The 18,288-nt window shown below is 42.4% G+C and overlaps 2 protein-coding genes and 1 non-coding gene across 11 annotated transcripts; 1 reads left to right on the forward strand and 2 right to left on the reverse strand.

The window, feature by feature from the left end:
• Window positions 1-300: 300 nt before the first annotated feature.
• On the forward strand, window positions 301-3,607 carry LOC100836809 (ELMO domain-containing protein A). Of its 8 annotated transcripts, none has more exons than XM_024454899.1 (10): window positions 301-446; window positions 858-1,041; window positions 1,128-1,236; window positions 1,575-1,687; window positions 2,151-2,219; window positions 2,375-2,490; window positions 2,593-2,647; window positions 2,734-2,854; window positions 2,940-3,082; window positions 3,183-3,607. In XM_024454899.1, the coding sequence occupies exons 2-10, from the start codon at window positions 892-894 to the stop codon at window positions 3,282-3,284; spliced, it is 978 nt and encodes a 325-aa protein (XP_024310667.1). In that variant the 5' UTR covers window positions 301-446; window positions 858-891; the 3' UTR covers window positions 3,285-3,607. The 8 variants fall into 8 exon arrangements, with proteins under 8 accessions (XP_024310667.1, XP_024310668.1, XP_024310670.1 ...); XM_024454900.1 differs by having other exon boundaries at window positions 309-450; XM_024454902.1 differs by having other exon boundaries at window positions 319-446; window positions 855-1,041.
• A 464-nt stretch (window positions 3,608-4,071) lies between these two features.
• Window positions 4,072-4,144, reverse strand: TRNAA-UGC. The gene has a single exon. It is a non-coding gene; the product is annotated as a tRNA-Ala (tRNA).
• Window positions 4,145-7,619: 3,475 nt separating this feature from the next.
• On the reverse strand, window positions 7,620-18,211 carry LOC100837117 (UPF0400 protein C337.03). 2 transcript variants are annotated; one of them, XM_003577821.4, is made up of 8 exons: window positions 18,070-18,211; window positions 17,780-17,946; window positions 14,841-15,088; window positions 13,922-14,086; window positions 13,654-13,810; window positions 12,228-12,367; window positions 11,893-11,928; window positions 7,620-8,945 (listed from the first exon to the last, which is right to left on the reverse strand). In XM_003577821.4, the coding sequence occupies exons 2-8, from the start codon at window positions 17,889-17,891 to the stop codon at window positions 8,058-8,060; spliced, it is 1,746 nt and encodes a 581-aa protein (XP_003577869.1). In that variant the 5' UTR covers window positions 17,892-17,946; window positions 18,070-18,211; the 3' UTR covers window positions 7,620-8,057. The 2 variants fall into 2 exon arrangements, with proteins under 2 accessions (XP_003577869.1, XP_014758573.1); XM_014903087.2 differs by lacking the exons at window positions 17,780-17,946; window positions 18,070-18,211 and adding an exon at window positions 16,479-16,629.
• Window positions 18,212-18,288: the final 77 nt, after the last annotated feature.

Genomic DNA, 18,288 nt, shown 5'->3' on the forward strand with positions numbered 1-18,288 from the left:
GAATCTAGGGAAAAAATATCACTAAAAAGGGGACCTTGATAAATATGCCTACGCTAGAAAACAAGCCTGAATATTTCCTGCTACCTCCATCTAACGTCCATTTTTCTTTTGACCAAAAATTACTCCATCAGTAAGTGACTAATTCGATCAAAAACAAAACCACAAGCAAGTGCTTTTGAATACAATTCCAATTATACAACTTTACCTTACGTAAATATAAAATGCAGTTAATGGAGACAATTAATATGGACGGCGGGGATGCATTCGGCTCGTGGCGGGAACAACCGCGCCTGACTGACGCCTGGGACCCGGCGCTCGGTTTTTGTCAGGAACACCCCTGAAACAAATCCAAATTCGCCACCCGCCTCTCCTCCCTCTCGCGGCACGAGAGCTGATCCCCTTCTCTTCTCCGACCCCGGCGCCGGCCCGCCACCGCGATCGGCCAGGTAGGTACGCGCGCCGCCAGGATCCCCCTTCCCAATACACCCTAGCGCGATCTTCCCCTCTACTTGTTACCTCTCCAATTTAGACGAAGCGGGGCTCGATCGCGATCTGTTGGTTTGGGGGAGGAGGGGATCGATCGGTGGATCAAACGCGCGATTTTGGTCCGATCGCCGCGCGATATAAAGGATCACATCGCCGGCGACAGCCAGGCGCTTTTTCTTTCTTTCCTTTTAGCAGCTTCTTCTGATCCAGCTACCATTTGCTGCTTGATCTAGATGCTTCATTGGTACTCAACTACTCAGATGGATACAATCTTTTGTTTATTTTTCTTGTGGAGAATGGGGATGGATTGCGTTGTTCTATATACTTCCCAAGGACCAAAATTCTCCTATGTTTGTTTGTTTGCGTAGCAGGTATGGTCAACGCAGCCGTCTGAGCAGCACTAGTATGGCCTCGAAAGCTATAAGGAGGAGGCCTTGCGTTGCGGACACCGATAAAGGGAGCGAGGAGAAGCGTATGGAGGCGGCGACGGTGACTGATTCTGTCTCTGTCACCGAACCTCTACTTGGGAATAGTACTCAGGGGAATAAATCGAAGGTCAGTGCCGAACAGCTGAATAGAATAGGTTTCATGTTTGTTTGTTTTGTTTTTGTAATGTCCTTTTTGTTTTGTGTTTCTCAAAGGGATACGAGCCTAGGACAAGACTGGATTTCTGGGACGAGAAAACGCGTAAGTGCCTTCATTGGGCACATGTCGTATCGAATTTTATCAGCCAATCTGCAAGAAATATAGGTAATTATTGTCACTTGCGTGGTGAGAAGAAAGGGTAGATGTTAAAGTGGGATATGAAGATATGTATGCACTGCTAATTAATTGAGAGGAAAGAATCATCATTCTTTCTGAAGTGCATATGAATTGCTATCACTTCTGCGCTAATGATAATTATCATCTTCAAAATAGTATATGCTGGTCTCGTGCTCTTCACTTCGCAACATGGTCTGTGTGTAAAGTTGCTGATAAGATAATGAAGGATTCCATGTTCCTGCCTGAGTAATAAACATGTTATGCCTGCTATTGTTGTAACTTCCTTTTAGGATTTGAATGTTCTGAAGACTTGCTTCTCTTTGCAGTAAATGCTATTTCTGAATTTGGATCGTGGCTAGCAAGGTTCTTTGGTTGCTCCTCTTCAGCTGAAAGGTCACAAAATCGGCATACGGTGATAGTTGATCTCAGTCCATTACAGGTATGGTGGCACTTGCTGATGTCCTGTTTTCCATTTGAAACGCAATGAACATGAAATGATTTTTTTCCATTGAAAGTGTCAAGTTGCAAAGAGTTAAGCATCATCTGTAATTTGAGGTGTAGTCTTTGAGAATTTCAATACCTTCCGTTGAAGTGTTACTAGAATTTCTCATCTTCCATAACATCGCAAACTCTGAGAGTTGGTTTCTTCATAACCTCCACAGCTTTAATCTTCCATTCATCTAGATGACTTCTGGGGCGTGTGCAACAGAAAACATTCTTTGGTGTGCTTTATCATTTAGATATCGACCTGTGTGCTTAAAATATATGCTTCTGCTTTAAGGGGGCATGCCACCTACATGAATCTCTAATTTTTATTGATTACTATAGTAATTAGTATTTACATTTGTCAACTTCATTTTACATGGCATTATGGTTTTGACAGTTTCATATTTACTTCATAGGAAGAAAGATTACATTCCGTGAGACAAAGATTAAATGTGCCATTTGACTGCTCTGTCATCAAGCACCAGGTTCTCATTTTATACATAGTTTGTGTGCCATTTTCCTCCTTTTTTCAGCAACTCAATGCTAATTTCCTAACTTGGAAGAATGATATGCTAAAAGCATTCATTTTAAAAAAAATATGTTGATATTCATGAACAGAATACCACTTATTCCATTACAGGATGCTCTGAAAGAACTTTGGAGGTTGGCTTATCCTAACCGACAACTTCCTCCTCTGAAATCAGAACTATGGAAGGAGATGGGCTGGCAGAACTCTGACCCAGCATCAGATTTCAGGTTCATTTTCCTAATGATAATATTTCATGAAATTATCTTCTGTTTTTGTCAACACTTCTTGCACCGAAGTGGCTGCTCTGGTGAACTATGCAATGCTTGCAGGGCTGGGGGGGTCATGTCCTTGGAGAATCTGATATATTTCGCCAGAAATTACCCAGTATGTTTCTGTTCATCATGGACATTTACTTCTTATAAATCCTTGTTTCAATCAGGTTTAATGCTCATTGGCTGCTTAACATGCAGGGTTCCTTTCAGAGGCTACTACATAAGGCAGATGGTGAAAGAGCTGAATGGGAATACCCATTCGCAGTAGCTGGCGTAAACATATCTTATATGTTAGTGCAAATGCTGGATTTGCTGTCAGGTGAGGTGGATGCAATGATTGGTAAAATGGTTCTTAAGCAGGTAAATAGTTGGAGAAAAGCCCATTTTTTTTCACTTCCTTGCAGGAAATAGGATGTCGAAAGCTGGTGTTTGCTTTGTTGAGCTACTTGAAGATGACGAGATGGCTTTTGATAACCTCTTCTGCGTAGCTTTTCAGATGCTTGATGCACAGTGGCTCGCGAGGAAAGCTAGTTATATGGAATTCAATGTGAGTGTTCTTAATACAAGATATGTATGTTCTCTGCATGCCAACGGTTTCTCGATCCATCACCTTGATCAACCGGTTGCCTTTACTTCCATCTTATCAGGAGGTTCTGAAGTCCACACTAGTTCAGTTAGAGCGAGAGCTTACTGCCGGAGGCGTTTCGAGCGTACATAACCTGCCATCATTTAGAATGCTGGAGAGTTAGCCCTGTAGCGATGCTCTTTACAGAAAAGGAGGACCTCTCACCTGTTAGTAGCTTGTCAAATATGCTGCTCATTCTTTTATTTGTTATTATTGAATGTAATGTAAGATTACTGACCATCGATATCAAATATTTAGTTCACACTGATGATTATCTAATCTGGTACCATGAAAAGATACTTGCTCTGCCAGGTTTTGCCATTAAGCTCTCCTGTTTTGGGGGTGTCTACTAAGTTTACTGTTTCTGTAGCAAAATGTACTCCCAGGAGTGTAACCTTTTGAAATAATGTGATCTTTGTATGGAACAGCAGTTAACAGGTCTTCTTATAAAGGTCCCACGTTCCTACTTCCTCCGTTCCATAATTCTTGTTGAAATATTACATTTACCTAAACACTTTTTAGGAATAGATACATCTATTTTTGGGCAAATTTGAGACAAGAATTATGAATCGGAGGGAGTAATTCCCATGATATTTGCAATCACCGAATCGACCTTAATTTGAAGGCCAGTTTCAAAAACGTGGAATATATAGCACGGACTAAATGTGATATATTCTGCGTTGATCTATACCCTCGAATCTTTCAATTCCCAAACATACACTGTTTTCAGTTAGCTCAACCTTCTTCAAAGACCCTTTTTCGCTCCAAAATTATTTGAAATGCACCAGTTCTTTTTAAGAACATTTATGGATAGACATCATGCTACATGTACGAGAATGTAGGTGCAAAAATGGTGATGTAATATTTCTTTTTTTAAAAAGTGCAGACAACAAAATAACATTTGCAAAATTTGGAGATGCGGGGGATCGAACCCCGTGCCTCCCGCATGCAAAGCGGGCGCTCTACCATTTGAGCTACATCCCCAAGTTATATCTAGTTTCCCCTTAATCTTATTTAACTTTGTAAATCATTTCTCGTCTATTATGCAAGCAAATCAAGTGATGTCTGACTAAATCGGACCTTAATATAGTTGCATGTGGCTCGATAAACTTGGGAAGACAAATATATAAGTATAATACCGCATCAAGTGCAAAAGGAACATAAACCCGGACAAAGATAATTGCAGTTGCAGATGTGCCATTTTTTTAGGAACAGTCTAATCTGAACAGGTCAAAGCACATAGGTTGTGGTCTCAATTGAGAAGCCCCTTTAATCTGTAGTCATCCAAAGAGAGCCGGCCATTAGTCCTTTAATTTTTTTTCCCCCAGTGCCCCATGTTCCATATGCCATCTTTCACTCGTGGTCCAGGAGAAAATGCCAAGAACATGCCTCTCTCAATGATTGAGAACAGGAAACACAACACAGGGAGCAGTTTAACTCTGGTCAAATTAATCTGAACTCTGAAGAGAGTTAAGAGAGAGAGGTGGTCTAATATCTTTCCTTAGCATGTGGATTATGGATCCAATTAGTCAAGTAGTAGCTGTAGTTTCCAATAGGAAGAGGACAAGAAGGTTGGCAATGATTGAGGAGGAAAAATAGGAATGCAAAGAGAAGAGATGTGCAATTAACTCAACTTAAATTTGCCAGTGGCTGGTCAAATCTGGGTCAAGAGAGGCAGATGGTCCAATGCCAACCTTGTTCCATGTGATGTGGAAATCAGATCACTGGAGATGCTCTTTTGTGTTTTCCTTCTCTTCCAGATTAATTAATTAACTAACTGGTTATTATTTAGTATACTCCTGCATTGTTCGCCCCCGTTTATTAGGATTTAGGATCCGTACATTTCCACTTATTTGTACTGCTTACTGATCCAGTTATCACAAAAATATTTTAATTTATATAGCACTGAATTTGATATGAATTACTAATGGTTAAATTATTTTATGACTATTAGCAGAACACATTGCACAAAGAAATTACAGACAGAACTTGCATTTTCACAACAAAATATGCCCTACAATTTGCAATAGTAGTACTCCCTCCATCCAACAAAAGATGTGAGACATCCTTTGTTCGACGGAGGAATATCAATTAACCTGCCATATTTGATATTAGTCAAATTTACGTCCAGACAATACAGCTGCTTGGGTTAGAGATGAAACGAACAATGCATCGATCTGCAGATATGATGCTTCAATAGCCAACCCCGGCCGGTTGGCCGTACCTCTCCACGATGGACGATCTGGATCTCAAAAGCATTGTTAATTTGTAGTAACAATGTTCGAGATTCTTGATATGTAAATTATGCTTAATAAAGTATGATCTATGGAAACTGGATGGTGAGTGTCTGATCTGATCACATGATGACACATTGACACGGCGGAATTAGAAGAAAAACTTAATTAGAACAAGATGCAGTTAGGTAGGTATTACGGCCGGAAGGCAGAGGATATTAGTCAAAGATGGCATCGCATGGTCGGCACTAAATTCATGTGAAGTTATGAACGGATACTGCATGATCTTTTTGACTATCCAAGTTCAAGTGTTGACCGCATATAAGATCACAACCATCCATGAGAAAAAAAGTGCTCATCTTTTTATGAGAATTCAGTGGTATATCAAGTTTGTGTCATATACTGTTCTGGTGTTCTGCATATATATAACCGATGGATGTATATATGCTTCGATTAACTGTTGGCTAAATTCTTCAGTTTGCGGTCGCTATATATACTGTGGTTGAAATGAACAAGCAGAAATTAATACCGAATTATATTGAAAAAAATTCTGAATTTAAACGCTCACGATGCAGATAAATCACCCAGTATGCAAAAAAAGTTTGAATTAACTTTGTTTTTAAAATTTCCAGGCGGTTACCAAGGGCCGGGGCATTAATTTTTTTTCCGGTGCCCGTAGTAACTTTTTTTTTTTTGTTCGCTAGCGAAAACCTCTTGGGCTAGATAGATATATTGATGGGTCATGTATGGATCCAGATCTCAGGGTGACAGCAAGACGTTGTTATTCCCACAGCTCCCTCCTTTTTCGGTCCATCTCCACAACTGTAGTTAAAAAATGAAAGAAGAACACATGCATATAGATCGAAAAACCATGCAGTGATGCACCCATATGCAATGCAGTAACATGCTCACTCCACGTTCCCACGTACTCCACCCACTTAGCTACACTGCAAGCTCAGCTCAAAGAGAGAGAGTGTGTGTGTGTGTGTGTGTGGAAGCTGCGTGCTTCGTGTCCTCCCCAATCCCCATCCCATCACGTTATACATACTAGTATATAACAGGGCCGGCGATCGAGCTCCAGCTAATTCCGACAACGTATTCCTCTCCAAAGCCATTGACCAACCAACCAAGCTACCTACAACCAAACCTCTATCTAGCTTAAGATCCGATCGATCAAGCACAAGCAGCAGCTTATAGCTTAGCTAGAGAGCCTCTGGCCATGGAGATCAAGCTGCAGCTAGCTCTAGCCGTGTTCCTGCTCTTGTTGGTGGGAACTAGTACAGCCGCGGCTTCGTCGTCGTCTACAGCTCCGGCGGCGGCCGTGCCTCTCTCTGTCGAGGCCCTGCGGCGGCGTCCTACGGCGGCGAGGAGGATGCTGCTGCAGCCGGGCAAGGAGACCAACGAGTTCCAAGTGGGCGGGGGCGGCGCTCGTCGTCCGGCGATGGCGGCGAAAGGCGGCGAGGGGTTCGACGCCAGCATGAGGCCCATCCCCAACAGCAACTCAAACCGCAAGCACAATTGATAGATCCATATATTAGCACTTAATTCTTAATTCCTCCCTTGCTGCTTGATTAATTCCTAGCTTTCTCCGATGATCGATCTTGATCTCTTTGATCGAGCTGATCTAGCTAGCTAAGTCAGCACTGTCTTTCCTCATCCATTTTGCGGATGTAATTAGCCCTACTCTCGCTTGTAGTAGAAAGTGCTGATCCAATGAGACTAATTAACATTTCTATGTCGTCTCTTAACTAACTAGGACATGCATGCATGTGTGATCTAGTTCTATATCACGGCGAAACGCCATGTCGATGAACCGTTAATTCGTTGCCATTTGTAAGCCGATTTTCGGCGCCGGTTTTCTTGGACATCCCTTCAAGGAAGTTTTGGCATACATATATAGGCCAGGGCGATGATCCTTGCATACCTCAATTTGCATGACAAGATATGCAGTTGAGAAAAAGAGAAACAACAGCTTGCTCCAGCATAACTGCTGGTTTATGCCACAGTTAAATTCTCTGTTTTTTTCAAGCTTTATCGTAATGATTTTTACTGCTGGATTCAATGCAAACAATTATGAAATCCTTGTATCTAAGCCCGCATGGCACTGATACAATGAGCAGCATCACAGGTGAAATCAAACATCCCTTGATCATCTAATCCAGCAGCATCACCACTGACGAGCAAATCAGATGAAGAATAAAACAATTCTCAGGAAACTTGCAGGATAATCAGTATAAAATAAACTTAAACAACAACAATAATATTAGTATACGAAAAATAGTTACAGTTCGGATCCCATCTAGTGGTAAGTTCTACATTTGAAGAGCCCCTAAGAATGTAGTATCATTGGGGCAACAGCTATTAAGAAACAATATCAGTGTTATCCCATTTCTTTGCCTCTGCACTAATTAACCAGCTATGCAAATTCAGAAGAGTCTAACTACTTCATAATACGGCCAGGAAGTATCAAACAAACCCCTCACAGACCCAAAAGGAACAGTTATACATCACACAAGCCACCGAGCGCCTATTTTCATAGGCAATAGATCCTGCTTCGCCTGCAGGAACTTGTAACCTAACCACATAATACTCCGGGATTATTGTTTAATGTACAAGGTTAGCACAGTGTGCCACCTTTATACCCCGACAATTGCAATGGAAGATCATTGCCGTTGGACAGATGGAGATTGTTGCATCTGAACTGGCGGGAAGAACCCAGCACTTGACGTCGGGAAGAACCCCGTTGATGTTGGAGATTGCTGGGGTGCCTGTGGAGACTGCTGCTGCTGCTGGTTCTGAACTGGTGGGAGAGGAGGTGGAGGTGGTGGTCCACTTGGTATAGCAAAACCTGCCGGCAACATTGGAAGCGCAGGGGGCATAGAACCGGACATCATCCCGAAAGGTATCATTCCGAACATCCCAGCAGGACCTCCGGTATTTTGACCAAATTGCTGCATAAGTGGCGGCATCATAGGTGGCAATGGAGGTGGAGGTGGTGGAAATGAACCTGGTGCTTGGTTAGCCTGTGTCGGTATCTGTGTGACTCCAACAGAAGTAGGCACTGCTCCAATCTGTTGTTGCACCTGGGGTTGTGGTGCAAAGAAGCCGGGAGCACCCATATCACCAGCCTGCTGCTCAAGTCTAGGCCGCTTTGGTCTCTCGAAGCCTGGAGGCCCTGCAGAGGGGTCTCCAGAAGGCGAACCGCTATTTATGGCAGCAGCTTGTTCAGCGGCAAGGGATGAGAAAATGGAGGAGAGCACTTGCTCGCGAGATGACAAGGACGCAAGCTTATCTGCCATAGCTGCTGCTGTTGTCTTGGGCTCATCACCTGTAGTAGCACTAGCCATGGTGGGAAGCGAGGTTGCTGGATGTACTGGCTGAAACTGAGGAGATATTGGCATTCCTGCTGAATTCTGTATCATGGCAGTTGTTTGCTCTGACGGAAATGTAATGATGGGTTGACTGGAGCTAGATCCTGCACCATTCATGGTAGGGGCAGCACCAAGTCGTTGCCTGAGTTGCATCACATGTTCAACCTCTGTTCGAGCAACCTGCGGGTCAATTAACCAAGGGATTAGCCATACAGTAAATCACTAGTAATTTCACGAATAACTGCTTCAAACGCCCATACAGACAAAGAAAAGATAGTATGATCTGATCTGACATGATAGTTAGCAATGCGATCAAGTCAATTGTGACTCCATAGAGAAAATCCAGTAAAATGTTAAACACAAATGAGTAGATATATGATTGAAAACTCCAACTTAAAAAGTCAATGAACACAGCATAAGTACGGACTGGCATCTATGTGGCCCAATCTATACAAACCTACCCCTGACATCCCCTAATGAATTTTCTGATACAAGCTGATTAGCTTCATAAGAACATGTAATTGGTAAAATACATATGCATGGGTCCATCACTCATCGCAAATTTTTCTATCAGCACATGCAATCCACAGAGGAATGCAAAAGCCACCTTGGAGGGAGGTAAAGACCATAAACATGTATAGCTGGTGCTGTAGAAGGCCACACCCTCAAAAACGGATGGGACCCCCCCCCGAGGAGCTGGACAGTGCTAATTTTTTAAAAATAATACATTTTTTTCATCAAATTTAAAAATAATATGCAGTTTGAGAAATTTTCAGAAATAACACAGCCTCGGCTTGGGCCAGGCCGACTAGACAGGCCTCCCACAGGCCGCGCGCGCTGGGGCAGGAACTAATCCAAGCTGACTGCCCCTATCGGCGTCGATGAAGCCGACCAGACCATGTTCATGTGCATGTGTAGTAGGCTAGTAGCTATGCTTATTTCCGTATATAATATATGTATGCCCCATGCATGCATGTCTAGCTGCAAATTAGTGCAAAGATATTTTACGTATCCAACAATTTGCTTGCTTGCCTGCCTACGTACTTGCACGTATACTGCTTGGTCGAGCCAGCTAGGAGCTTTATATATATATATATATATATATATTATATATATATATATAATCTTGCTGATCTTGACAATGCATAAATGTATGTATCTCTTCCACACGCGTACGTCCAATCCAAACCAGCATGGTACGAGTAGCTGCATGTATCGGGCCTTGTAGAAGTCTAGCGATCGATCACGAGCAGTTGGCATCGTATCGTATTTTTGCCGAGCAGACGAGCATGAGCAGCTAACATCGCATCGTATTCTCGTCATCATCGTCGCTGCCTGCCAGCGGACGGCAAACATACGCTTCGTCACCGCGAGCATGCGACGGGGCAGCAGCTTACACGGAGTGGCGACATTTTTCTCGGTCTTTCATTGAATCGAATTAAGATTTGCTCATTGATCGAATTGAAATTATCGCAAAATTGTTCCAATGCCGGGTTTTTTCCTTCCCAAATTCAATACTACTAGTATTGTTTGAGGTAAAAATTGCTGGTTATAACTTATATTGGGATAGAAGTCTATACATTGGACCACCTTTCTCAAAAACCTAGATCCGCGCGCGTATGTCCAAAGTACTTATCAGCTTCGGCCAAGCTGATAAGCATGCATCTTCCACCATTTATTTTTTCTCTATTCTTTCAGCCTAAAATCCTCCCGGGACAAGCCCCAGTCCAGTCTGTCTGGATGCAGCTACTCTTACTATGCTGGTTTGGATTGGACATACGCGTGCGGAAGAAGATACATACATTTATGTATTGTCAAGATCAGCAAAATAATATATATAAAAAGCTCATGGCTGGCTCGACTAAGCAGTATACGTGCAAGTACGTAGGCAGGCAAACAGGCAAATTGTTGGATATAAAAATATCTTTCCACTAATTTGAGCTAGACATGCATGCATGGGGCATACATATATTATATACGGAAATAAGCATGGCTACTAGCCTACTACACATGCACACAAACGTGCGTACCTGCTGCATGCCGAACATGGCCTGGTCGGCGTCATCGACGCCGATAGGGGCAGTCGGCTTGGATTAGTTCCTGCCCCAGCGCGCGCGGCCTGTGGTCGGCCTGCTCGAGGCCGAGAGAGGCCTGTCGGCTTGGACCAGGCCGACTAGTGCCTGTCGGTTTGGCCCCAGCCGAGGCTGTGTTATTTTTGAAAATTTCTCAAACTGCATATTATTTTTAAATTTGATGAAAAAAAAACGTATTGTTTAAAAAAATTTAGCCTGGACAGTGACATTTTCTTACAACAGATAAATAGAGAAGGATACATCATGGTTAGGCTTAAATTGGACTGGAAAACTGGTCTAAGTGGCAGGTGGGCTTCGAATTACCATCCCACTACATGGGTTCAAGTCCCCTTGAACACAAATTTGGTTCCTATTTATACTGATGGGCTTTTATTATAGTTTTCTTTTAAAAAAGGGCTTTGATGTACAGAAAAAGCCTCGGTGGTAGTACCGGGAGCAGATAAGAAACAGATTTGCTGAATATGTTCTCACTAACCCAAGCAGACCATTTTTTTTTGAGACCACAAGCAGACCATATTTTGCTGACTGCCTTTATCATGGAGAGCTGAATCGTACAACGGTCAATGGTACATCAGTTATTTCTTATCCTATAGAGAGCTTAATCAATACAGCTATTAGAGGGGCCCCTTCGCATCTGTGCATGGGATGTGTGCCCGAATGTGTTCTTTATGGTCTTCTCTTTCTTTCAGCACATTGTTCATTCTGAACATGTGGATACAATTTCACCAATGGATGTCAATCGAAAACAAAAATTCTAGTTATGACTATACCATGGGACATCTCAGAATTATGCAATATGGACAGAACAGCTCAAACAAGGCAAACAGGTAACATAACAAGGACGCAAATGGATCCAAGCAAATGCACAACACAATCGTGGAATTTGTCAAAATATATGTTTCCTTTTAACCGAGCAATTTACAGCAAAACAAAAGGCACCAAGACTGATCTTTTACATGAATTTGCAGGGAAGGTCAACATAGTAATGAATATAACAGTAACATTTATGAGGATAGAAAAGATAATATCCTTACTTGCAACTGGGTGCGAAGAAGTTCCGATTTGGTTTCCTGTTATATAAAGAAGAAAACAAACATAACACTCTGTCAATTGTAAGCGAGGGAGAATTTTGTGTTTGTATGTGTGGGTGATTCCACTGTCACAACCAATGAATGTGCCTTGAGATTTGTGCACATCTGCTCACCATAAAATTATTGGGGCAGGGTTGAGAATGTACACAGATAGCAATGCACATTCAACGGTCTGGATAGAGGAAGCACACAACCATACAAGTATAAGTGTTTCCCACTGAGCAAGATGTGCCATCAGGGTAAAACATTTGTAAGATAATAAAAAAGGTGCTCAAGACCTGTTCATTGAGGGCTATTTTTAGTTGATTGATCAGGTTTATCCTAGCTATGTCAACACTTTCAAGTTGGTCGATGCACTTCTTCAGGATTGCCTCCTGTTCTTGAAGGTCAGAAATCAATGATGATGCTTGTGGGATACCTATGGAAAAAATGAGTCAATCATTAATATTACAGATAAGAAATTAATATGAATTACGATCAAGGAACAAAATGGAGCATTATATATTTTCCATATCCATTGTTTTACTTCAGAAAACTACTGTAATTTAATTTTGAGATTATAGGCGGACGAGTCCAGAACTCTATGGCCAATAGCATTTTTCATAGGAACTCTTGCATTGCAGTATGTTTGACTCTACAAATCATGAAACAACATACATTATTAGATCCTTTTTTTTTTACATAAGAGTACAATCTTTCCTCATTCTCTTAGCTTTTTAAAAGAATATCAACGGAGGGCTTTAGAGTCTACAACCGATGGATGCCTTGGCCCTCCCTCGTTAACATATGTTATCCGGACCAACTCCCACGTAGAAAACCAAGAGCAGTGAGTTACAAAACCAAGGGCAGTTGTATTATACTGGATGTGTGCAGAGAGCTAATGAAAAGCAGGCGCTGGAGAAAGAGAAGCAATCCCCCTATTCCTACAACTAAGAAGTCAGAAGCGCAGCTACCAACCAGTAAGAGATTGTGCAGAAAGTCGCTAGTGGGTGCGAGCGCGCTCTTGCTGCTTATGCTAATTTCAAAATCCCAGAGACAGGGTTACTAATTGAACAAGGAATTAGCTCATGGAAAATAACATGCACATGATAACAGAACAGATAATGTATAAATGCATGAACGACCACTTCAAATATAAATCTCTGAATTTGTTCCATCCAGGATTCAGCCATGATACAATCACATCATTATTTTTCCTTCTTCTAGAAAACAATTACAGGGATATTAAATTCTTCTTTGTTTATCAATTCTCTGCCGACAAGTGCTTAATGCACCCAAAGGACACTGTATAATGTAAGTCTGAAACATTATGCAAATATCACAGCGAACATGACATGTACATTGAAACATGCAGTTAATAACGACAAAGCAGGTACTATTGTGTGTACCATTTATTGAGCTAATAAACATCACAGCGGACAGCGCTTAATCGTATTTAAGATATTGGTCTAGTTTGTACTACTGAGCTCAGAGGGCAGCTAGTGGGCGTGGATCATAATTTCTCCTTTTCTAAAGACAAAGCAGGTACTATTGTCTATCTTGATTTAATGATTATGTTCTACGAATGATAGCATAATATGTTCTAGGAAGAAACATGTGCCTGGATACAAAACAGTTCGGGAACAACCATGACATCATAGAAGACATGAAAACATACTGCAAAGAAAGTGGCAGATGAACTAGTGGAGGAAGCAAAATCCTTACCATGGGTACAAGCACTGTCTACATCTTTCTCCATCTTCTCCAAAACACTAACTACAGTCGTACATTTGTTTAAAGCTGTGTCTTCATCAAAATGTTGATCAACTACAGATTCATATGCAATTACAATCTTTTCAGGCATCCCGCCAACAGCCAGTTTCTACAGTGAAAGGCAAACAAAAAGAAGAGCTCTCTCAAATTCATTCCAATTTACTGAATCCAACTCAAGTACAAGAGGAAAAACCTTGTCAGGGCAAGAATTGAAACTTACTTTAACAGTTGTACTGGAATCCTTCCCAACGGCTTTGGAATCTGAAGATGGATTAGGGCTAGGATTGTCATTGTTATCTAATGTAGGAGGGTTCTCACCAAGGATTTCAACTTTCAGGCCTTCAATACGGGTTCCAAAGACTTTCCGCTCATCCCAAATCCCTATCTGTAGTTGTAAATGACAAGATAAAAATGTTGCATTTGGATTTTGTCATTGTGATCACAGTAAGTAATTCATTGAAAGCACCATATGTATTCAAAAAATAAATCGTCATAATGCAATCTGGCTCCTACAAGTGCACATAGGTACGAAAAATCCACCAGATTTATAGGCGATCCCCTTAAACAGTAATATTTACTGTTTAGGAAGGTCATAGCAAGCTCTGATAAAGGAGCCCTATGCAAATATTTATACGTTTAGGGAAAGCCGGTGGAATAAAATTCTGGTTTCTGGTTGCAGACTACAGTATAATAAATTCAACTCATGACTCTTGCAAACAGAAGAAACTAAAGCCAAAATTTAGAATTGTGTTGGACTTCCCAATCGGTGCCATCTCTTGTATGACCAGTGCGTCACATTTTCTGCACTTCATGTAAATGCATCTCGCATATGAGTGCATGACCATATCTCCGAAGACATTTCAACAGCACATATCTGGAATCTGGAGAATAACATACCAGAGGAAGAACTAGGTAGTTGAATAAACTAAAACAGCAACAGAATATGCATCCAATAATTTGCTTAATTGGCTATGAGTGACAAAACACTAATCTTATGGTGTTGAAGTACTATGATGGTACTGACACATTTAGATAACTCCAGTGCTCTTGCAAAAGGCACGGAGCACTTTCTTTCCAAAGTTTATGGACTACAAAGCATCAATCACTAAACATGTAAAGATGAAACAAAAGCAACTTACTAATCTCGTGACCACTTTCTTTCCATGTGCTCCCCCATTATCATAGACATCTTTCAGTGATCCAGGAAGAACCCTCCAGAATTCATTCACAAATTCTCCACCCTTGCGTTTGCTATTTTGCAGGATGTCATTTGATAGATACAGGAACGATACTTTCTTATCCTTTGTTGCACTATTAAACTGCTTCTCCCATGTGTCAACAACTCTTCTGGCTCTCTTCCGGTGAAAAACACACCAATGCGAAAGTGCTGCTTAAGAGTTCAGGAATACAAAAGACAAGCCACTGTGATATAGATTGGAAGAACAAAAAAGTATGCTGCTGAAATTTGGTATCATGAACAGTAGTATGAAATGGGGAAAACAAATAGCTATAGCTTTCATTTGAATATCTCATAAGAACACATGGTTCAAAAAAGCGGAAAAAAGCGTCCACTTAAGCGCCTATTAGAGCGAGGCGGAGGCAAAACGCCTCGATTCTGGCCTGCGCGCTCGATTGAGCGCTGAGCGCGATTAAGCGGTCGCTTAATTTCTGAGCGCCCGCTTCCACACGCTGAAGCGGTGAGTTTTTGGAAAAAGCGTCATGTACGCGGCCGGGTCAGCTCTGCGGGTGAGAGGAAAAATTCCAGGCCACGCCCCTTGGAGGGAAATTTTCGGGTCGCAGCGGGATAGGGTTAGGCTGGGGGCTTCGTGCACCACTCGTTACTACTCCTCGGGTCGAGACCACACACACACACACACACACACACACACACACACAGAGGCGGCGGCGCCATAGAGGCCGTCCCGCGCGCCGCCGGTGCAGATCCAACCCTGCCGCCGGTTCAGGTCTTTTCTCCGACGCCGGCGCCTCCCTCCTCTTCCTCCATGCATCCTGATTCCCCTCCCCGTCCGTCCGTCCAGATCGAGACTCCCGTCCCCTGTTCGTACTTCGTCCCTGACTGAAGCTCTTCCTCCACGCGCCTCGGGTACTTGCTGCTGCCTGCTCCCTTGCTTCCTTTTCCTATTTGGTGCTGCCTACTTCCTTGTTGCATGTGTGTTCTTGTTGCTGTTGTTTGCTAAGAGCCTAAGATTGGCTAATGTGTGTTCTTGTTGCTGCTGCCTGCTTCCTCCACACAAAATTTTGGCTTATGTGTGTTCTTGTTGCTGCTGCCTGCTTCCTCCACACAAAATTTTGGCTTATGTGTGTTCTTGTTGCTGCTGCCTGCTTCCTCCACACAGAATTTTGGTTTATGTGTGCTACAAATTCTACATTTTGAGATGTCCGTACAAATGCTTAAGCTGTAGTTCCTCTAATCGGGGCCTCACCGATCGCTTAACGCTTACCACTCTTTTGAACCATGTAAGAACATGGGATTGACCAAACCATGTCATATAGGGACACAAATAAGGTCCATAAGATAAATAAACCACATAATTTATGTACATCATAAGAAAAATGGGTCATACTAAGGACAGGAAAAACAGCAGTCGCAGTCTTATAAAAAACATTGGTTCCAAAAGAGGTGCTTTCGTGATGATTAAACGTAACATGATATAATGTTCTCATAACACACAAACAACCCAATATTTTTCAAGGGACAAGAACATTAAAAACAACAAAGTTAGCAAACAAGAACATGCTGGTAACTTCCCGGATACCAGCTACAGGCCTTGCCCTGGTAGATTCGGAACCTGGTTTTTCTTTATCCTTGGTAATACAATCCCGGTTCATACACTTCATTCAAATCTGCAATGCAACTAACCAATGTGGATTCGCACTATAAGACCTCCCACACTTTCAGTCATCTCATTCTACTTTGATAATTAATGTTATGGCATACCTAGAAGTAGAGTTAGAAGAGCCCCACCCACCCACCCGCAAATACCTAGAAAAAAAAAAGCAATATTGTGCAAGAAAAAGGAGATTGTAAGAACGTAGAAAAATGTGTTGTTTATAAGTTCGCCAAGAGTTACTTAGAAGCTTGAAATCAAGTACCGAGACTGGCTTACAAGTTTGAAATGAATGTCAGGCCAGTGCTTTTTCACATAAGATGCAAGCACAAACAACTATCCAAGTCATAAAAAAAATGGAGTACTAGCATACGACTACCCTAAACAACAACAATCTGAAGAACTGATTTCATATTTAGAACACATGTTTTGCTTTAATTCCATGAAAAGGGCGTGATACATAACTAATTCTACTCACTCACCCTCCAGAAAAAATAGTTATGCTCACTAAATTTGCTGAACTGAGTATGAGAACAATTCTATCGCAACAACCAAGAAACAAATAGAGCCCAGAGGACACTACTGCACTGTAGAACATAACATTAACAGTTCTTGTCATCATTTATCATTTCCTAAAGAAAACTGCCCTATAAAAACAATGAGAACATCTCTGTCCTGACACTCAAAACAAGGAATGTTAGCACTGGCAGTAACGCAAATACACAAGAAACCTAAACTGTAAACAAAAACTTGATACATCACATAGCTACTTAGCAATCCAGACATTGTCCCATTTTTTTCATTGACCCAATGACCCAATACAGCAGAAAAAAAAACTATTTCCCTCATACATGTGCAAGAAAAGGTACGCAACCGAAACCCACAAGATGCAGGAACATTAGTCAGAACACAGCTACACTAGACCCGTGCGCATTAAGGCTTCACCGCAACAAAACGGCCTACTCGTAGTGTCTACTCATGTGAGACCAACAACAGAGCACAGCCCGACACAGACGAAGGCGGGTAAGCCGCCACCGACTGCGGCGAGCCCAAAAGGATCTGATGGACTACTCATCCACATTGCAACTGTTAGGGCTTCACTTCTCCCACCCCCACAACACCCGCATCCAACTCCAGTAACATCACAAGAAAAACAGGCTAACAGCAGCTGCGAAAACATCCTAGCGTATACGAAACAGATTTACGGGAAACAAACAAAACAAGGATACTCTGGATGCTGGCGGCCGAGCTGTTGAGTTTGCTGAGCTTCTCGGCGAGCCCCTTCTCGCTGAACACGCCGCCACCGGTCTCCGCCTTCGCATCCGCCTTCGCGCCCGCCATCGGGCGCGCTGATCCGCCGAAACCCTAGAGGAAGCTCGCGCGCTCCGAGCAAACCCTGTCGCGTAAATGAGATATAAAATCGAGAACGAAATCGGTGAGAGGAGAGTGGGATTTCGGAAGGGGGGTTGAGCAGAGGAAGGTTGGATCTCGGGGCCGGCCGGGGGAGAGAGGCGCGTACCGCAGGCGGAGAGGAGAGGCCGTGAGCTTGAATTCGCCGCCGGCGAGAGGGAGGAAGAGGGGAGACGAGAGGGTTTCTTCTCTTCTGGTTTTGGGGGTGGGGTTTCTTTTTTCTGGCTATGAGGTCGAGGGAACCTGAAAAGAAAAACAGTGGTCATTTGTTGTTGTCGATTTATTTTAACCGAATAAAAAACATTTTGAATATGAATTGGATGATATG

The sequence above is a fragment of the Brachypodium distachyon genome, chromosome 4 (genome assembly GCF_000005505.3).
Source record: "Brachypodium distachyon strain Bd21 chromosome 4, Brachypodium_distachyon_v3.0, whole genome shotgun sequence".
In the NCBI taxonomy this organism is placed as follows: Eukaryota; Viridiplantae; Streptophyta; class Magnoliopsida; order Poales; family Poaceae; genus Brachypodium; species Brachypodium distachyon.

Excerpts from the sequence above, each read along its gene's own strand:
- LOC100836809 (XM_003577820.4), top strand. The coding sequence starts at position 835 with ATGTTTGTTTGTTTGCGTAGCAGGTATGGTCAACGCAGCCGTCTGAGC. Across the intron at positions 1,237-1,574 it reads CCAATCTGCAAGAAATATAG|TAAATGCTATTTCTGAATTT; the intron begins GTAATTATTGTC and ends TTCTCTTTGCAG. Across the intron at positions 2,220-2,374 it reads GCTCTGTCATCAAGCACCAG|GATGCTCTGAAAGAACTTTG; the intron begins GTTCTCATTTTA and ends ATTCCATTACAG.
- LOC100837117 (XM_003577821.4), bottom strand. The coding sequence starts at position 17,891 with ATGGCGGGCGCGAAGGCGGATGCGAAGGCGGAGACCGGTGGCGGCGTG. Across the intron at positions 12,368-13,653 it reads AGACAGTGCTTGTACCCATG|GTATCCCACAAGCATCATCA; the intron begins GTAAGGATTTTG and ends TTTTTTCCATAG. Across the intron at positions 8,946-11,892 it reads TTCTTCGCACCCAGTTGCAA|GTTGCTCGAACAGAGGTTGA; the intron begins GTAAGGATATTA and ends ATTGACCCGCAG.